This window comes from Indicator indicator, chromosome 37 (assembly GCF_027791375.1).
Source record: "Indicator indicator isolate 239-I01 chromosome 37, UM_Iind_1.1, whole genome shotgun sequence".
In the NCBI taxonomy this organism is placed as follows: Eukaryota; Metazoa; Chordata; class Aves; order Piciformes; family Indicatoridae; genus Indicator; species Indicator indicator.
Window position 1 is genome coordinate 3,438,432 of NC_072046.1, and position 19,923 is coordinate 3,458,354.

The 19,923-nt window shown below is 56.3% G+C and overlaps 1 protein-coding gene across 1 annotated transcript in view; it reads right to left on the reverse strand.

Annotated features, from left to right (window-relative positions):
* The window catches only part of MYO1D (myosin ID), a 233,184-nt gene that overhangs the window by 57,888 nt on the left and 155,373 nt on the right, over nucleotides 1-19,923 (reverse strand). Inside the window, exon 21 of the mRNA XM_054396475.1 lies at nucleotides 14,524-14,678. Within this exon, the coding sequence (XP_054252450.1) occupies nucleotides 14,524-14,678 (155 nt within the window). The remainder of the gene's footprint in view (nucleotides 1-14,523; nucleotides 14,679-19,923) is intronic.

The following is a 19,923-nucleotide window of genomic DNA, read 5'->3' on the forward strand; positions in this document are numbered from 1 at the left end:
GCCTGGGCCAGGCTCTCCCTACCCTCAGTGTCAAACATTTCTCCCTTCTCTCCACTCTCAATCTCCCTCTTGCAGTTTCCAACCATCCTCCCTTGTCCTGTCACACCATCCCTGCTGTAAGATCTGTCCCCTTCCTGAAACCAGCCCTGGCCATGGACACATCTTCTGAGGTGAGCTCCCTTGGAGCTGCCCATGGGCACCAGCCCCTGCCGGGCACAGCAGTGCCCTGGTCCCTGCTGTGGAACTGGGCACCCAGAGAGAGCTGCTGCCAAGGGCTGGGGGCACTGCAGGTTGTGCCTTTATGCCAAGGGGGTTTATGGAATCCCAGCCTTGGCTTCTTTCCTTCCTGGTAGCTTTTCCCACCCATCAGGTTTCTTGATCAACCTCAAACTACTCCTCCTTGCCCTGGTCCCCTCCCTGCCCAGTTCAACAGCAAGACTTGGGGAGAAAGAAGGAGAAAAAGAGAGGACTGGGAAGAAACCCAAACTGCCCCTTTGTCCCCTGAGCTCTGGGAGCACTGTGTGGGGTCATACAGATGGGACAGAGGAGAGATGGGAAGAGGAGAGGGAGGATGCCCAAGGCAGTAGCTGCCTCCCTTGGATGCCATGCTGGGATGCCAAGGGCAGAGGGACACAATGAGGCCAGAAGAGCCTCACCATGTGGATACAAACCCAAACTGCAGTGGCCACAACCCCCCCAGCAGAATGATGCCAACCCCTCAAGCAAAGCCACTTCATCTGCCACCTCCTGACTCTTTGCCACAGAGAGGTCTGTGGTGCTCTCATACCAGCTCCAAGATGCTGCCATGCTTGGCACAGGATCCCACTGGCTCCAAAGCAAGACCATCACTGCAAGCTGCTCAGGCCCCATGTTTGTGTGGCTCCTTCCCCTCTGGCACAGCAACACTCTGCTCTGCCAGCCTGAGCAGCTTGACTGGCACCAGCTTGGTTCATCTGTGTTCAGTTTTGGGCTCCTTGCCGCAAGAAGGATATTGAGGAGCAGGAGCAGGGCCAGAGAAGGGCAACAAAGCTGGGGAAGGGTCTGGAGAAGAGGGCTGGGGAGGAGCAGCTGAGGGAGCTGGGGGTGTTCAGTGTGGAGAAAAGAAGGCTCCAGGGACACCTTCTGGTGGCCTTTAAGTGCTTCAAGGGGTCCAGTGGAAAGGGAATTGGAATTGTTCAGTCTGGAGAGAAGGAGGCTGAGAGGAGACCTTCTGGCTCTCTACAGCTCCCTTGAAAGGAGGCTGGAGCCAGGTGGGGTTTGGGCTCTTCTCCCAGGAACAAGTATCAGGACAAGAGGAAATAGCTTCAAGCTGCCCCAGAGGAGCTTTAGCTTGTCCATGAGGAACAATTTCTTCCCCAGAAGGATTGTCAAGGCCTGGCCCAGGCTGCCCAGGGCAGTGCTGGAGTCCCCATCCCTGGAGGGGTTTCAGAGCCATGGAGCTGTGGTGCTGAGGGCCATGGGTTAGTGGTGCCCTGGCAGTGCTGGGTGAAGGCTTGGAGCTGATGATCTTGAAGGCTTTTTCCAACTAAAACTATTCTATGATCTGGGGAGGGAAGAAAGGAGTAAAATAAAGGGGTAAAAAAAGTTATTCCTAAACATTCCACCAAAACTGGATGGTGGTTGCAGAAGTAGGAAGCAGGGCCCAGCCTGGGCTGGCTGCCAGATGCCATCCCAATGCCATCCCAGGCCCAGGTTTGTCTTCTCTCTAGTGCTGCCTTTTGGAACCAAAGCAGCAGCTGATTTCTAACCCCCAGCTGCTGAGCAGCCTGGCAGCAGGCAGTGTGTGGCTTCTGTAGCTCCTCAGGGACACCAGCAGAGATGGACACTGCAGAAAGTGATGCTCCTAGAAAGTGATTTCCATCCCTGGAGCAATACCTGGCTGCTCACCACACCTGGCCTGCTCCTGGAGCTCCTTCCACTGCAGCCTTCCCCATCACTGGGGAAAAGAAAAGGCCAATGAGAAGAGAGCAGCTGAGACAGCTCAGGGGCAGAGCATGGCACAGGAGGTGGTCTGCAGGTGGGAGCTGCAGGTGCTCTTGGGGCTCTCCTTGTGCTTTACATTGACCTCTCAGCACTGCAGCTGAACTGCAGCTGCCCTGACAGAAAGGAGCTGCAGGGAAGGAGCAAGAGCTGCCCCCTCCCCACCTGCTCAGCATCTCCTACATGGGCACCAAACCCATCACATGAGGAGACTCTTGCCAAGCAGTGAGTGTCACATGCAGAGTGGTTCATTGTTCTCTCCTGGTAAGAGCTGGGAGAGTGATGCTGAGGGCATCTGGAGCTGCAGGCACTCCCACATGAACTCCCAAGGAAAGGCTTCAGTGTGCCTGAAGGAGGCCATGGAGCTCCTCACAGCTGCTGGAGAGCCACCTAAAGGATCACAGAATCACAGAGCTGCCTAGAAAAGATCTTTAGAATCAGAGCCCAACCACCAGCTTACCACTGACAAGTCCCTGACCAAGCCATGTCCCTTAGCACCACATCTGCAGCTCTCTTAAAGACCTCCCAGGATGGACACTCAACCACCTCCCTGGGCAGCCTGGGCCAGGGCCTGAGAACCCTTTCAGCAAAGAAATTCTTCCTAATACCCAACCCAAACCTCCCCTGGTGCAGCCTGTAGCTGTTTCCTCTTGTCCTGTCATTTGTTATGTGGGAGCAGAGCCCAACCCCCACCTGGCTGCAGCCTCCTCTCAGGAGCTGTAGAGAGCAATGAGGTCTCCCTCAGCCTCCTTTATTCTTGACTGCACACCCCCAGCTCCCTCAGCTGCTCCTCCCCAGCCCTCTTCTCCAGACCCTTCCCCAGCTTTGTTGCCCTTCTCTGGACCTGCTCCAGCCTCTCAATGTCCTTCTAGGAGTGAGGGACCCAAAACTGAACCCAGGACTCAAGGAGCAGACCTGAGCACAGGGATAGAAACACTTCCCTGCTCCTGTTGGCCACATCACAGCACAACTCCTCTTCAGCTGAGAAACTGAAGTGCTGGAGCCACTAACTGATGGATGAAACAAAAGGGTTCTCAGGGCAGATCCTCCTTGCAGCAGTCCAAATCCCACCACAAAATCACAGAATCAGCCAGGCTGGAAGAGACCTCCAAGATCCTCAAGTCCAATCAATCACCCAACCCTAACCAATCAACCAGACCATGGCACCAAGTGCCTCATCCAGGCTCTTCTTAAACACCTCCAGGGATGTCAACCCCACCCCCTCCCTGGGCAGCACATCCCAAGGGCAATCTCTCTTTCTGGGAAGAACTTCTTGCTAAGCTCAAGCCTAAACCTCCCCCTGCACAGCTTGAGACTGTGTCCTCTTGTTCTGGTGCTGCTTGCCTGGGAGCAGAGCCCAACCCCCACCTGGCTACAACCTCCCTTCAGGTAGTTGTAGACAGCAATGAGGTCTGCCCTGAGCCTCCTCTCCTCCAGGCTGAACACCCCCAGCTCCCTCAGCCTCTCCTCACAGGGCTGTGCTCCAGACCCCTCCCCAGCCTTGTGCTCCAGACCCCTCCCCAGCCTTGTTGCCCTTCTCTGGACACGTTCAAGTCTCTCAATGTCCTTCTTAAACAGAGGAGCCCAGAACTGGACACAGCACTCAAGGTGTGACCTAACCAGAGCTGAGCACAGGGCAGGATGAGTTCCCTGCTCCTGCTGGCCTCAATATTCCTGATCCAGGCCAGGATGCCATTGGCCTTCTTGGCCACCTGGGCACACTGCTGGCTCATGTTCAGCTGCTGTCACCCAGCACCCCCAGGTCCCTCTCTGCTTGGCTGCTCTCAGCCACTCTGTCCCCAGCCTGTAGCCCTGCCTGGGGTTGTTGTGACCACCACTGAGGTCAGAGCTCATTTAGAGCCCCCAGAGGAAAGCAGCAGCTGTGCTGGGGGCTGTCCACCATCCCCTCCCCACTCACATCTCCTGTGCCTGATGTTTGCCTCCAAACCCATGGGTCTGAGGCCAACCAGCAGGGCACTGAGCACCTCCAGGCTTTTGAGCTCCAAACATGCCCTCCCCCATCAGCCTGGGACCAGCAGCATTTTCTGAGGACACATTCTTGAAGGTGACCTTTTTCTAGCATGGATTCTTTGGGGCTTTTGCAGCATCTCAAAGCAGTGACACAGCTGACAGCACAGGGATGGGGACAGCACAGGTGCCAGCAGTGCTGCCCTTTGGAGCCTGTGATGCACAAAGGCAGGAAGAGGCCTTCACTCCTGGCAGGGGCAGAAGTCTGAACTGCAGCTGGCTCTGCTGAAGGGAGGTTGGGGCTGGTGGGGGTTGGGGCTGTGCAGCCTGGAGAAGAGAAGGCTCCAGGGAGACCTCAGAGCAGTCTTCCAGTACCTGAAGGGCTCCAGGAGAGCTGGGGAGGGACTTTGGACAAGGGCTGGGAGTGACAGGATGAGGACAATGGCTTTGAGCTGGGAGAGGGGAGATTGAGACTGGAGATTAGGGAGGAATTGTTGAGAGTGAGGGTGGGGAGACACTGGCACAGGTTGCCCAGGGAGGCTGTGGCTGTCCCCTCCCTGGAGGTGTTCAAGGCCAGGCTGGATGAGGCCTTGAGCAAGCTGGGCTGGGGGGAGGTGTCCCTGCCCATGGCAGGGGTTGGCACTGGATGGAACTGACAACCCTGACCAGCACCACCAGCAGCATTTCCTTCCCATGCCAGAGGGAAGGAAAGAGGTTTTGGCTGGGGTCTGACAGCCAGGGAGAGAGCAGGCACTGAGCACCTGGAATCTGCCCAAGGCTGAAGCTGTGAGCTGTCACCAAAGAATTCCCTGCACCTGTTTTGAGACCAGCCCAACATTTCTTGGTCCAAGTGAAGGCACCAGGCTGGGGCAGCCTTGCAGGAGCAGAGAGGAGGAGGGCAGCACACAAGAGCTCTTCTCCCTCCAGCTGCTTTCCTATGTGACATCCCTTTGCCCAAGCACAGCAGGCAGATGGCCTGGACTGCAGCCCCCTCCCCAGATAAAACTCCAAATAGGAAGTGTTATAGGGGCTGAGATTTGGGAGGTTCCCAGCAGAGGAGCTGGAGGATGCCAGGACAGCTGCTGGGGGCAGCTGGGGCCTTTGACAGCCTGGTAGTGCTGACTTGCTGGGGACACTAAGCCCTGGGAAGGGCAACCAGTGTGGGGGGGAGGGGGGAAGCTGCTGGAACAGCAGCTGAGCAGTGATGACCTTGCTGGTCTGTGAGAATGAAACCACCAGCAAGGTCATCACTGCTCAGAACCTCTGCCTGTGCCACCCCAGAAGTGCAGCTGGCAGCAGAACTCTGCCCTGGCAGAGACTCTGTCCTGGGAGCTTCCTGTTGGGGTTTGCACCACCAAAGGATCTTTAGCAGATGCTTTCTGCTCAGGGCAGTTAGAATGGCAGGGGTTGGAAGGGCTCTCTGGAGATCAGCTCATCCAACCCTCCTGCTGGAGCAGGGCCACCCAGGGTAAGTCTCACAGGAGCAGGCTGAGGGAGCTGGGGGTGTCCAGCCTGGAGAAGAGGAGACTCTGGGGAGACCTTACAGCAACCTTCCAGTACCTGAAGGAGCTACAAGAAGGCTGGAGAGAGACTGTTTGCAAAGGCCTGCAGGGACAGGACAAGGGACAATGGCTTCAAACTAGAGGTTGGATGTCAGGAAGAAGTTCTTCATCATGAGGGTGGTGGAACAGGTTGCCCAGGGAGGTGGTTGAGGCTCCATCCCTGGACATATTCAAGGTGAGGCTCAATGAGGCCCTGGGCAGCCTGATCTGGTTGGGGATGTCCCTGCTGGCTGCAGGGGGTTTGGACTGGATGAGCTTTGGAGGTCCCTTCCAGCCTGGACCATTCCATGATTCCGTGTCCAGGAGAGGTTTCAATGCCTCCAGAGATGGAGGCTCCACAACCTCTCTGAGCAGCCTGCTCCAGGCCTCTGCCACCCTCACAGGGAAGAAGTTTTTCCTTATGATTCCATGGGAGCTCCTGCAGGTAAGGGGATGGTTTGAGACAAAGCTTCACAGCCCTGAATGACAGCCAAGAGCTGTACTCAAAACTGAAAAGAATCACACAGAATCCCAGAGACACAGCCTGGGCTGAGCTGAAAGGGACCTGCAAGCTCATCCAGTCCAAGCCCTGCAGCCCCCAGGGACAGCCCCAACCACAGCAGGTTGCTCACAGCCCCACACAACCTCCCCTGCACTGGTGCCAGCCATGGGACAGCTCCCAGCTCTCTGCCCAGCCTGGGTCAGGCTCTCTCCAGCCTCAGTGTCAAACATTTCTCCCTTCTCTCCACTCTCAATCTCCCTCTTCCACTTTCCAACCATCCCCCCTTGTCCTGTCACCTCAGGCCCTGCTCAGAACTCTGTCCCCAGCTTTCTGCTGGGCCCTTGAAGCACTGAGAGGCTGCTTTTGATTAGAGAGGTGACCACGGACACACTGAAGGGAGCTGGGAGCCCACATGAAGCACTTGTGTGAGGTGAAACTCTCTCAGTCCCCCTCTGACAGACTCACAGCGCATTAGAGGCTGGAAGGGACCTCCAGAGCTCATCAGGTCCAACCCCCTGCCAGAGCAGCATCCCCCAGGGGAGTCTGCATAGGAACACATCCAGGTGGGGTTGGAAAGGCTTCAGGGAAGGAGACTCCACAACCTCTCTGGGCAGCCTGCTCCAGGGCTCTGTCACCCTCACACCAAAGAAGTTTCTCCTCAGGTTGAGGTGGAACCTTCTGTCTCCAAGTCTGCATCCATCGCTCCTTGGCTTATCACTGTGAACCACCCAACAGAGCCTGGCCCCCTCCCCTTGCCCCCACCCCTCAGCTATTGACAGACATTGATCAGATCCCTCTCAGCCTTCTCCTCTCCAGACTAATCACCCCCAGGGCTCTCAGTCTCTCTTCACAGGGAGATGCTCAAGTCCCCAAATCACCCTTGAGGCTCTCCCTTGGACTCTCTCCAGCAGGTCTCTGTCTCTCTTGAACTGGGGAGCCCAAAACTGGACACAGGATTGCAGCTGTGGTCTCAGCAGGGCAGAGCAGAGAGGTAGAAGAACTTCCCTAGCCCTGCTGGACACCTTTCTTGCTGCCCCCCAGGATCCCATTGGCACATTGTTGTTCCATGCAGAACTTGCTGCCCACCAGCACTCCAAGGTCTTTCTCTGTGGAGCTGCTTTCCAGCAGGGCAGCCTCTAACCTGTCCTGGTGCCTGCTGATATTCCTCCCCAGATGCAGGACCCTGACCTTGTCCTCACTGAACTTTCTGAGGTTTGCCACCCCCACAGCTGTCCCTGCTCTGGAGAGAATGGCAGCAGGCAGCTGCCAAAGGGCAGCTGAGCTGGGAGCAGTGGTGTGGGAGCTGCTCCTGGCAGGAGCCATGATGAGCACTCAGGTGTGGCTGCTGTCCCTGCTTTGTGTTCTGCTCACACACTTCCCAAGGACAGGAGGGAGCTGCACAGAGCCTCAGAAAAGGGCACAGAGAATGTTAAGTGCTCTCAAATGTGAAATGTTCCTACTCAGAAGTGTGATGGCTTCTGAAACACCTAGCAAGGAGGAGGAGGAGGAGGAGGAGGAGGAGGATGGGTTTGAAGTTGCTATTCTAGGACACTGCAAAACAAGCATCACAGCTTCTGACAGCCTAAATGCTAAGGGTTTGTTTTCCCCACAGACCACAAAGAACCTTTCCAGTCCCCCACTGAGCAGGAAGGGGAAGGAATCACCTGCTACAGCCCAGCAGGTCCACCAGCAGGAGGCAGGGAAGGAAGTGGGCAACTCAAACCACACTCTGCAAAGGGCTGCTAGGACTAAACACCCTCTGTGAATGACCCACCCCACTGCTGTGGTGGGCTGGAGAGGACCCTTGGCTTGCTGGACAGCTCTCATCAGAGCAATGAGAGTCACTCAGAAACCTGCCTCTAGATGTGCAAAGCAATCCCTGGCTCTGAGTATCCTGAAAAGCACTTCCCAAAGTAGGAAACAACTGCAGAAAACATTGAGCATGGGGAAGGTCAACCTCCTGCAAGGCACATCAAGCTCCAACAGCTTCTCCTTCTTATCAGGAGGACCTTGGACACTTGCATGGAGCTGTAGCTTCCAGGTGGTGCTTACAGAGTTGAAAGCATCAAAGTTCCATGGAGATGCTGGTGGGAAGTGGATGTGCCTCAGCCACAGCAGAGGCCCTTTCCCAGGGGATCTGGGGCAGAGTTTGTGTTGACACTGGGGGTAGGACAGGGGCAGGTTGGGGAAGGAAAAGCTGAGCACTGAGTGCAGCAACCCAACCCCACCATGGCCACTAACCCATGACCCAAGGGCCTGAACACCCCCAGGGATGGGGACTCCACCACCTCCCTGGGCAGCCTGTGCCAATCCCTGACCAGGAAGTTTTCCTCACCTCCAACCTAACCCTCCCCTGGCACAATTCCAGGCCATTTCTTCTCATTTTATCTCCTGATACTAGGGAGCAGAGCCCAACCCCCACCTGGCTCCAGCCTCCTCTCAGGGAGCTGTAGAGAGCAATGAGGTCTCCTCTCAGCCTCCTCTTCTCCAGGCTGCACACCCCCAGCTCCCTCAGCTGCTCCTCCCCAGCCCTCTTCTCCAGACCCTTCCCCAGCTTTGTTGCCCTTCTCTGGACCTGCTCCAGCCTCTCAATGTCCTTCTTGGAGTAAGGGGCCAAGAGCTGAAGAATTTTCCATAATAATGTGCTTCATCACGGTGTTATCAGCTCCCTCTTTCATGTGCTGAAGCTTCAGAAAGCAACAAAACTTTAGGCAATGGTTTTTCCAAAGGGAAATAGTAAACTCTTGACCCAAGTTCAAACTGTGGGGACTGACAGAGCTACCTGGGGACCATGAGGAGAGATCACAGAACCACAGAATGGGTTGGGTTGGAAGGGACCTCAAAGCTCATCCAGCTCCAACCCCCTGCCATGGGCAGGGACAACTTCCCCCAGCCCAGCTTGCTCAAGGCCTCATCCAGCCTGGCCTTGAACACCTCCAGGGAGGGGACAGCCACAGCCTCCCTGGGCAACCTGTGCCAGTGTCTCTCCTCACCCTCACTCTCAACAATTTCTCCCTAATCTCCAGTCTCAATCTCCCCTCTCCCAGCTCAAATCCATTGTCCCTCATCCTGTCACTCCCAGCCCTTGTCACAAGTCCCTCCCCAGCTCTCCTGGAGCCTCTTCAGGTACTGGAAGGCTGCTCTGAGGTCTCCCTGGAGGCTTCTCTCCAGGCTGAACAGCTGCAGACGTCTCAGCCTGTCCCCACAGGGGAGGTTCTCCAGACCTCTGATCATCTCTATGGCCTCCTCTGGCCCCTCTCCAGCAGCTCCAGGTCCCTCTTGTGCTGGGGGCACCAGAGCTGGAGGCAGTGCTGCAGGTGGGCTCTGAGCAGAGCAGAGCAGAGGGCAGAATCCCCTCCCTGTGCTGCTGCTCTCCCTGCTCTGGATGCAGCTCAGCACACAGCTGCCTGCTGGGCTGCCAGGGACCATTGCTGGCTCCTGGGGAGTCTGTCACCAACTGACACCCCCAAGGCCTTCTCCTCCAGACTACTCTTGAGCCACCCAGCCTGGATCTGTGCTGGGAGATGATCACAAAGATCATAAATCAGCCCAGGGGAAATCCCAGCTGAGTGTTCAGGATTTTTATCAGGTCATTAGCCAGGGTAGGAGATCTCAGTCCCTGTTCCCAGTTCACAGATTTGGTTTTATTTCTCCCTTCTCCACCCCTGTCCCACAGGGTCTGGCTCCTGCTGCTCACAGAGGTTTGGGGCTGCAGAATTTTGCTGGGAATTGCTGAAGGATGGGAATACTTTAGACAAAGGAAGCTCCAAGCTCTGAGAGCAGCTCGGGGCAGAGTCTGGCCCTCCATCAGGCTGGGGTCAGCCCCTGGCACAGAGCTGGCAGCACTGACAAAGCACAAATCCAATCAAACACCAATTTAGGAGCCCTCTGCTCCTTGCTCACTTTTCCAGAGCAGGGCTGCACTCCTTTTGATCTCCTCCAGCACTGATGGAAGCTGGCAGATGAAGAGCCCTCAGCCTGGGTGGCTCCGGGCACTGCTGCCCCTGGCTGGCACCTCTGGGCTCCCTGGCACTGTGCTCACAAAGCCACAGGGAGAGATTCATTTGATACCCGTGGTGGCAACACCCTCCCTTTGTGTGGGCTTCTCTGCCTCAGGGGATGGAGGTTTCCAGAGGCTGAGGTGGTTTGTGAGCCACACAGCAGTGTCCCTGAGCTGACAAACCTCACCTCGGGCTCCTCTTCCTCTGTTGGTCCCCAGACCCAGCAGTGTGGATCCCCATCAGCTCCCCCAGGCCACTGCTGACTGCAGAGGAGATGCCTCTGCTCTGCCTCAGAGGAGAATCAGCCTGAGAGCTAACCAAGGTGTCCACAAGGGAAGGGGAGCAGCTTTAGAAGAAAGGAACAACCTTTGACTGGTGCAAACCAGCAGCTGTGTCCTGAAAGAATCTTTAGAGAATCAGAAGATCCCAGACTGCTTTGGGTGGGAAGGGACCTTTAGAGCTCAGCCAGTCCAACCCCCTGCAGCCAGCAGGGACAGCCCCAACCACAGCAGGCTGCTCCCAGCCCCAAACAACCTCCCCTGCACTGGTGCCAGCCATGGGGCAGCTCCCAGCTCTCTGCCCAGCCTGGGCCAGGCTCTCCCCACCCTCAGTGTCAAACATTTCTCCCTTCTCTCCACTCTCAATCTCCCTCTTGCAGTTTCCATCTCCTCTCTCCCAGCTCACAGCCATTGTCCCTCATCCTGTCCCTCCCAGCCCTTGTGCAAAGTCCCTCCCCAGCTCTCCTGAGCCCCTTCAGGTACTGGAAGGCTGTTCCTGAGGTCTGCCTGGAGCCTTCTCTTCTCCATCTCTGTGCTGGACAAACACTCACTTGTGATCAAAACCTGAAAGGAGGAAAGCTCCTACTAGGAATGGTATTAAGAAGATGCAGCTCCAGGTAGATTTTCATGGATGAAGGGAAGCTGTGAGCTCAGGCAAAGCACTCCCCAGAGTGAAGCCTTCATGGCCAAGAAGAGTAGCTGCCAGCAAGCCCCAGCTGAAATCACTGCCTCTGAGATTTCTCTAAATGTCTTTCTTGCTGAAAATGCCCCAAATCCCCAGGTCAAGATGGCTCAGTGTTGAAGTTCCCAGTTCAAAGACTGGGGATAAGACTGGGACCAAAGCATTTGAACTAGAAGGTTCAGGCACCCTCAGTGTGTCACCACCCTCAGATGTCACTACCAGCCTCCTCCTCATCTTTGCCACACACCAGTACAGAACACAGAGCCCTGCATGGTTTTACTGCCCAAGTATCACAGAATCACAGCTGATGGGGGTAGGAAGGAACCTCTGAGATCATCAAGTCCAGCCCTCAAAGCAGGGTCACCCAGGGCAGGTCACACAGGAACACAGCCAGGGGGGGCTTGAAAGCCTCCAGAGAAGGAGACTCCACAACCTCTCTGGGCAGCCTGCTCCAGGGCTCCAGCACTCTCACAGTGAAGAAGTTCCTCCTCATGTTGAGGTGGAGCCTCCTGGGTTCCAGCTTGTCCCTGGTGTTCCTTGTCCCACCACTGACAAGAGCCTGGCCCCTCCATCCTGACCCCCAGCCCTCAGATATTTACAGACTTTCACAAGATCCCTCTCAGCCTTCTCCTCTCCAGGCTGAACAGCCCTGGGGCTCTCAGCCTTTGCTCACAGGAGGGACTCCAGGCAGTTCAGTATTGTTAACTACTGCACTAACCACAGCCAAGTGGAGCTGTGCAAGCTCAGCTGTGCTAAAACCTTGCAGAGAGCTCTCAGGACTGGTACTGAGGCAGCTGGAAATGGCTTGGTATGCTCAGAGCTTTAAATGAGCTCCCTGTAAGCCAAGAAAGCTGCTCCCCAGGTCCCAGGTGGGGCACAGCTCTTAAGTCCCATCAGAGGGTCCCCCAGCAATTGAACTTTCAGGCTCATGATTCAACTGCTGGAGTCACATTCTCCTCCCAGCAGCCACCTTCTGCCAGGCAGGACACAGAAACCTGACTCTTGCCACGAGGCACAGGGAGGCTTTTGGCTAATCCCCTTCAATGGGGAATTCCCAAAGTGCCTCTGGGGCCTGGGGTCAGCTAATCCCATTCATTTTGCCTCTTAGAAGATGGAAAGTGGCTGAAAGCAGCAAGATTTCCTGTTTGGATTTACAGCTGTCGCTGTGAAGAGGGAAACCAGGGCATGGAAAATGCAACAGGAGCTGTTCCCCCACGTTACTGCTCAACCAGGGACCTGTTTTAGATGTTGGGGGCTGGGGGAAAGAAGCTCTCAGAGCAGCCCTCCCATTTCAGCAGCTGTGCTGAGCTTTGTCATTTGATGCAGCACAAAAATGCTAAGTGCAGATCAAACAGCACCCAAGAGTGATCAACTGTCAGGCTTCTGCAGGCAGGGATTAGATAGGAATTGATTCTTCTGAAAGAGGAACAGGTCCCTGTGGAAGCAGTGTGAGGACTTCAGAACCAACAGTTTGCAAGGTGCAGTGTTTTAGACTGGTGCCCACAGGACCCACCGAAGAGCCAAAGAAGAAGATTTGCCTCCCCCTGAGCTGCACTGGATGTGGAGCAAAGGGCTGGGTCCTTGTGGTAATGGCAGAGCACAAGGAGCAGCAAACCAGCCCCACAGAATGCCAGGTTGGAAGGCAGCCCCAGGATCAGCTGGTCCAAGCTTTCCAGGTGCTGGTGGAGCTGGAATGAGCTGGCCCAGCACACCCTGGCAAGCTGAGTCTGAACACTGAAAATCCACCACTTCCCTCAGGAGGGGATTCCAGTCTCTGACTCTTCTCACAGTGAAACATTTCCTTCTGCAGTCCAGTGGCAATGTCCCCAGCATGTCCTCATCACCCCTTGCCTTCTCCATGGGACTCCTTTTACAAAGGGGTCTCCACCCTCCTGGTAGCCACCCTTTCTGTGCTGGTCCATGGCAATAAGGTCCCCCCTGAGCCTTCTCTTCTCCAGGCTGAGCACCCCCAGCTCTCTCAGCCTCTCCTGCCATGGCAGGGAACCAGAGCAGTGTGAGCACTGCCCACAGAGGGCCTGTAGCACAGCCACCTGTGCCCAGCTCTTGCCAGTGCCAGACACTCACTAAGGCACTGAGGAGCTTCAGCTACCTGCAGGTGCAGCCTCTGCTCCAAACCTGCCAGGCAGGGAAGAGCTCCAGCTCCTTCCCAGCACCCAGCATGCTGCTGTACACCACCCACCCCTCCCTGAGCCTTCCAGAGCAGCTGCAACGTCCAGGGAAGTGCAAAGCCAGAGAATGCTTTGAGCTGCTTTCCAGCACTCAGTTTCCCCAGACAAGTTCTGCCAAGGCTGAGGATTCATTTCAAATGAACTCAGCACCTCCCTCCAGCAGAACCACACAGCAGGCAGCTTTGCACAGCCATGGAGAGAAGTGGCTGAAGATGCACAACCTTCTTGAATTCATGAAAAGAGGACCTCAGGGAACCCAAGCTCAGCCCCACCCTGTCCTGCCACTTGTAGTTCTCCATGAAGGACTACAAAGAGTCCTTTGCCTGGGTCATAAATGCACCATGATGATGATCAGCATCAGTCCTGAGGAGGACCTGCCCAAAGGAGCAAAGGAACAGCTCTGAAGGAGCAAGGGAAGAGCTCTGAAGGAGCAAGGGAACAGCTGTGAAGGAGCAAGGGAAGAGCTCTGAAGGAGCAAGGGAAGAGCTGTGAAGGAACAAGGGAAGAGCTCTGAAGGAGCAAGGGAAGAGCTGTGAAGGAGCAAGGGAAGAGCTCTGAAGGAGCAAAGGAACAGCTGTGAAGGAGCAAGGGAAGAGCTCTGAAGGAGCAAGGGAAGAGCTGTGAAGGAGCAAGGGAACAGCTCTGAAGGAGCAAGGGAAGAGCTCTGAAGGAGCAAGGGAACAGCTGTGAAGGAACAAGGGAAGAGCTCTAAAGGAGCAAAGGAACAGCTGTGAAGGAGCAAGGGAACACCTCTCAAGGCCTGGTCACCCCACACACTGCTTGTCTGTGGCTGCCACCACAGCAGTGGCTGTGGTGCTGGCCTGGACAGTCCCAAACTGCTCCAGGGTGTCACAGGTCAGTGCCAGTTCAGCTGTGCCTACAGAAGCTCAATACAGGAAAATCACTTCAGGGTTCAGTCCACCAACAAAGCAGCTCCTGCAGAGTGATTTACAGGGGAGACAACTGGCAGGGACCAGAGCTGACATTCCACAGCTCAAGCAATAAATCATCTGCTGATGCTGGGGGCAGGGCAGCCAGCTGACAAACCAGTGGCTGTGTCTTAACTCTGGATGTTGAGAGTTTGATGTACCAAGCTCTCAGGGCACCTTGTGACACACTCCAGGTGCATCCCCAGTGGAGTTTGTCCCCAGACACCTGTGCTCTACTGAACACACACAGAGGGAAGGCAGAAGGGGCAAGCCAGGTGTGGCAGCTCGAAAGCATCTCCCAAAAATGCAGAGAGAAGCTGCTGCTCTGTGCCCTGGGAACACAGGGAGGTGACACAGACCCAGCTCAAGGCTGGCATCAGCATGACTTCAGGGGCAGCTTCTGATGAGACACAGCAGGCTGAGCTCTCTACACAAGCCAGCTGCAGCACCTACCTCTTGAAGTGGCTTGCCAGGACTCCCACTAGCTCCCCAATCCTGCTGTCACTGGAGGGCTCTTTGCTGAAGAGGCAGACAATGAGATCCTTGTTGTCTTTTGTGTGGAAGACCACCAGCTGGTCCTTGCCATTGGAGACACTCAGTCCTACCAGCTGCAAGGGAAAGCAAGAAGCATCTCACACATGGGGGGAAATCTTTGCTACTTGCCAGGCTGGCTACTTCCTCTCCAGGGTGCCACAACCACTCCCAACTTGGAATCACAGAATTGTCAGGGTTGGAAGGGACCTCAAGGCTCATCCAGTTCCAACCCCCCTGCCATGGGCAGGGACACCTCACACCACAGCAGGTTGCTCACAGACACATCCAGCCTGGCTGCAAAAACCTCCAGGGATGAGGCTTCCACCACCTCCCTGGGCAACCTGTGCCAGTGTCTCACCACCCTCATGGGGAAGAACTTCTTCCTAACATCCAATCTGAATATCCCCACTTCTAGTTTTGCTCCACCCCCCAGTCCTACCACTCCCTGACACCCTAAAAAATCCCTCCCCAGCTTTCTTGGAGCCCCCTTCAGATCCTGGAAGGCCACAAGAAGGTCTCCTCAGAGCCTTCTCTTCTCCAGATTGAACAACCCCAACTCTCTCAGGCTGTCTCCAGAGCAGCTCCAGCCTTCTGCTCATCCTCATGGCCCTTCTCTGGACACCTTCCAGCACCTCCAGATCCTTCCTGGAACAGAGGCTCCAGAACTGGACACAGAGCTCCAGGAGAGGTCTCAGCAGAGTGGAGCAGAGGGACAGAATCCCCTCCCTGGCCCTGCTGGCCACACTTCTCCTGCTGCAGCCCAGGCTCTGCTTGGCTCTCTGGGCTGCAAGTGCTCACTGCTGGCTCCTGCTGAGCTTCTCATCCCCCAGCACCCCCAAGGCCTTTTCTTCAGGGCTGCTCTCCAGCCAGTCCCTGCCCAGCCTGTATCAGTGCCTGGCATTGCCCTGACCCAGCTGCAGGACCTTGCCCTTGGTCTTGTTGAACCTCCTGAGGTTGGCTTGGGCCCAGCTCTGCAACCTGTCCAGCTCCCTCTGGATGGATCCCTTCCCTCCAGCCTGTCCAGCTCCCTCTGGATGGATCCCTTCCCTCCAGCCTGTCAGCAGCACCACACAGCTTGCTGTCATCTGCAGACTTGCTGAGGGAGCCTCAGTGCCACTGCCTTGTTAAACAAGAAGGGTCCCAGCACTGATCCCTGAGGGACTCCACTTGTCAGTGGCCGCCACTTGGCCATGGGCCATTGACAGCCACTCTTTGGGTAAGGCAAAGAGTGCCTCCACCAGAGGCCCATGGCCAAGAGCAAGCCCTTGGCTCTCCTCCCAGAGGCTGAAAAAGCCAAGGGGAAAGAGGAACTTGGGTTTGGAAGTCAATGGTCTCAAAGGTGCAAGGAAATGCAACTGCCTGGAGTGGGCTCCCTCTGAGCAAAGCCTGCCAGGAGCAGCAGTGTCCCAGGGCACTGCAGTGCCCTTCTGCCTGCTGCATAGCATGGGCCACCCACCAAAGAGGACATGGAGTGGATTTCTCCCAGACAGAGCTTGGTTCCTGAAATCTCACACAGGAGGAACCTGCATCAGCACTCAGGGCCCTCTCAAGCCTGCTTTTTATTGCTTTTCAAAGGAAACCAGCTGTAGCCACGAGTCTGCCCAACAACCACCCTCAGATCCACACACAGAGCACTGGGAATGGAACCAGAGAATCCCATGGGGGTTGGAAAGGACCTCTGGAGCTCATCCAGTCCAAGCCCCTGCCAAAGCAGGGCACCCACAGCAGCTTGCCCAGGAGCACAGTGCCCAGGGGGGGTTGGAAGCTCTCCACACAAGGAGACTCCACAGCCTCTCTGGGCAGCCTGCTCCAGGCCTCCAGCACCCTCACAACAAAGAACTTTCTCCTCCTCTTCAGATGGAACCTCCTGGGTTCCAGTTTGTGCTCCTTGCCCCTTGGCCTGTCCCTGGGCACCACTGAGCAGAGTCTGGCCCCAGCCTCTTGCCCCCCAGCCTTTAGCTCTTGCTGAGCATTGCTCAGCTCCCCTCTGGGGCTGCTCTTCTGCAGGCTCTCAGCCCCAGGGCTCTCAGCCTTTGCTCCTCACAGAGCTGCTCCAGGCCCCTCAGCCTCCATGGATTCTCTCCAGCAGTCCCCTGGCTCCCTGGCATCACTGCTGTCTTGTTGCCTGACAGTGCCCTGGGCTGTCAGAACTGCAGACAGTCTAAACTCTGAGCAAGAGGAGACCCCAGGAGAGGAAACAGCCTCAAGTTGCCCCAGGGGAGGTTTAGGTTGGACATGAGGAACAATTTCTTCCCCTTGAGGGTTGTCAAGTCCTGGCCCAGGCTGCCCAGGGCAGTGCTGGAGTCCCCATCCCTGGAGGGCTGTCAGAGCCATGGAGCTGTGGTGCTGAGGGCCATGGGTTAGTGGTGCCCTGGCAGTGCTGGGTTAAGGCTTGGAGCTGATGATCTCCAAGGTCCTTTCCAACCAAAACAATTCTGTGACTCAATGAGGCCTCCTGCTACCAGTTGCATAAACCCAAGACAAGTGGAGCTCATTCTCCACCATTCAGGCTCTTGTGAGGTGAGGAAATTCTCCATGCCCTGCACAGCCATTACCAGCTGCCCCTTCCCATTCCCATCTGCATCCTTCAACAACATCCTGAGAGCACAATGGCACCACAGGGACTGCTGCCACCCAGCCTGCAATGGGCACCCAGGGTGAAAGAGGAACAAGTTGAAATCTCTGGGTTTGAAAAGCCAACTGAAATATGAATTATTCAGCAGAACTCTGTTAGAAGGCCAAGAGCCCTTCAGAATGTTCCTGTTTCCCCCCTCCCCAGGGGACTCTGAGCAAATAAAGGCAGCACAAAAGGACTCAGCCAGAGGAGGAGCTGCTCCCAGCACTGACAAACAGAGCAGCAGGAGAGAAGGGCTGCAGCAGCTCTGCTGTGGGGACAGGCTGAGGGAGCTGGGGGTGGTCAGCCTGGGGAAGGGAAGGCTCTGGGGGGACCTCACAGCTGCCTGCCAGGACCTGAAGGGCACCAACAGGAAGGCTGCAGAGGGACTTTTGCTGAGGGTGTCTGGAGACCAAGGGGGAATGGTTTGGAGCTGAGGCAGAGCAGGGTTAGAGTGGAGCTGAGGAGGAAGTTCTGCAGTGAGACTCTGGAGCAGGCTGCCCAGGGAGGCTGTGGCTGCCTGCTGCCTGGAGGTGTTCAAGGCCAGGCTGGATGAGGCCTTGGGCAACCAATTCTAGCAGAGAGGCAACCCTGGGCATGGCAGAGGGTTGGAGAAGCTGATCTCTGAGGTCCCTTCCAACCTGAGCCATTCTAGGATCCACAGAGCACCCCTGACTGCAATCCCCTCTGTACTGGGAGAGCGACTTGCAGGACCCTCTCTGCTGCTCAGCTGCTTTCAATCCCCTCTGCCATCAGCTGTTTGTTTTCTCTGCAGGTGAGAACAAAGAGCAGCTGTGAGCTGCTGCTGCTGCTGGGGCAGAACATCCCTCCCAGAGGCAGCTCCATCCACAGCCAGGCCTGAAAGGGCAGTGGTTGCTTTGTCACCTCCTGCACGCCAGGACAGACTCCTCAGACAGGACAGGGAACCCCACAGCAGAGCTGGGGGCTGCAGGCTCCACCTGACCTCTTTCCTTGTGAGCAGGAGGGAGCTGTGTGCCACTGCTGCAGCCACAAACAAGCTCCTGGTGGTAACAGACATCAGCTGACTGTCTCCAGTCAGGTTGCCACGGAAACAGCAGCCCTGAGGATGCTGCCCTGGTGACAGGCTGGTGCTGACAGCCAGCAGCACAGTGACAGCAGCACAGGGGCAGCCAGGGTCACCTCCACACACAGGAAGGACAATTCCTCTTCCCTGTGGAGAAGGACCCTCCTGGCAGGACACAGCAGACACAGATCACAGGATCACAGAATGTCAGGGGCTGGGAGGGACCTCCAGAGATCATCCAGCACAACCCTCCTGCCAGAGCAGGAGCACCCAGGGCAGGCCACACAGCAACACATCCAGGTGGGCTTGGGAAGCCTCCAGAGAAGGAGACTCCACAACCTCCAGACCCAGCAGCACTCTGCAGTTCTCAGCCACTGGCTCCTCAGAAATCTTCAGCTCAGCTCAGACAGCTGCTCCTGCCTCCAGAGATGGAATCTCCCTGCACTGATGGACTGCTGACAGCTCTCTCTGGGCACTGCAGAAGGGTTTCCATAGGGGAAGGGATCAGGCTTGTGGAAAAATGGGGGGTGGGGGATGCCAGGCAGCTGGAGAAGTGAAAGACGACAACCAAGAGATCATTTAGGAACCAAGAGAAAACAGAAGTACAAGAGGAGAAATCTGACAACCTGCTCCAGGTGCAGAAGTCCCTGCAGACTGCAGGGGGGTGGACTGGATGAGCCTGAAAGGTCCCTTCCCACCCAAACTGGTTTCATAGAATCCTGAAATGGTTTGGGTTGGAAGGGGCCTTAAAGCTCATCCAGCTCCAACCCCTGCCATGGGCAGGGACACCTCCCCCCAGCCCAGCTTGCTCAAGGCCTCATCCAGCCTGGCCTTGAGCACCTCCAGGGAGGGGACATCCACAGCCTCCCTGGGCAACCTGTGCCAGTGTCTCCCCACCCTCACTGGAAAGAATTTCTTCCTCATCTCCACTCTCAGTCTCCCCTCTCCCAGCTCAAAGCCATTGTCCCTCACCCTGGCACTCCCAGCCCTTGTCACAAGTCCCTCCCCAGCTCTCCTGGAGCCCTTCAGGTACTGGAAGGCTGCTCTGAGGTCTCCCTGGAGCCTTCTCTTCTTCAGGCTGAACATCTGCACATCTCTCAGCCTGTCCCCATAGAGGAGGTTCTCCAGCTTCTCATCATCTTTGTGACCTCCTCTGGACCCTCTCCAGCAGCTCCAGGTCCTTCTTGTGCTGTGCTCAGATCTGGAGGCAGTGCTGCAGGTGGGGTCTCAGCAGAGCAGAGCAGAGGGGCAGAATCCTGAATTCAATCCCCACACTGAAGAAACTTCCTCAAGTTGCCCCAGGGAAGGCTTAGGTTGGACATGAGGAACAATTTCTTCCCCAAAGGGACTGTCAAGCCCTGGCCCAGGCTGCCCAGGGCAGTGGTGGAGTCCCCATCCTTGAAGGAATTCAGAGGTGTGTGGCTGTGGTGCTGAGGGCAGTGGTTCTGTGGCCATGCTGGTGCTGGGCTGGCAGTTGCCCTTGATGCTCTTATGAGTCCTGCTTCCCTCCACACATGAGAGAGACTTCACCAGCACCCTGATGCCACCTCTGCTCTCTCAGCCCCAGAGGGACCCCAGGTTTATTGTTCCTCCCAACCCCAGCTCCTCTGTCTACAACCCCCAGGGGCCCAGGCAGGTTCTGCAGCTTGCAGATCACGGT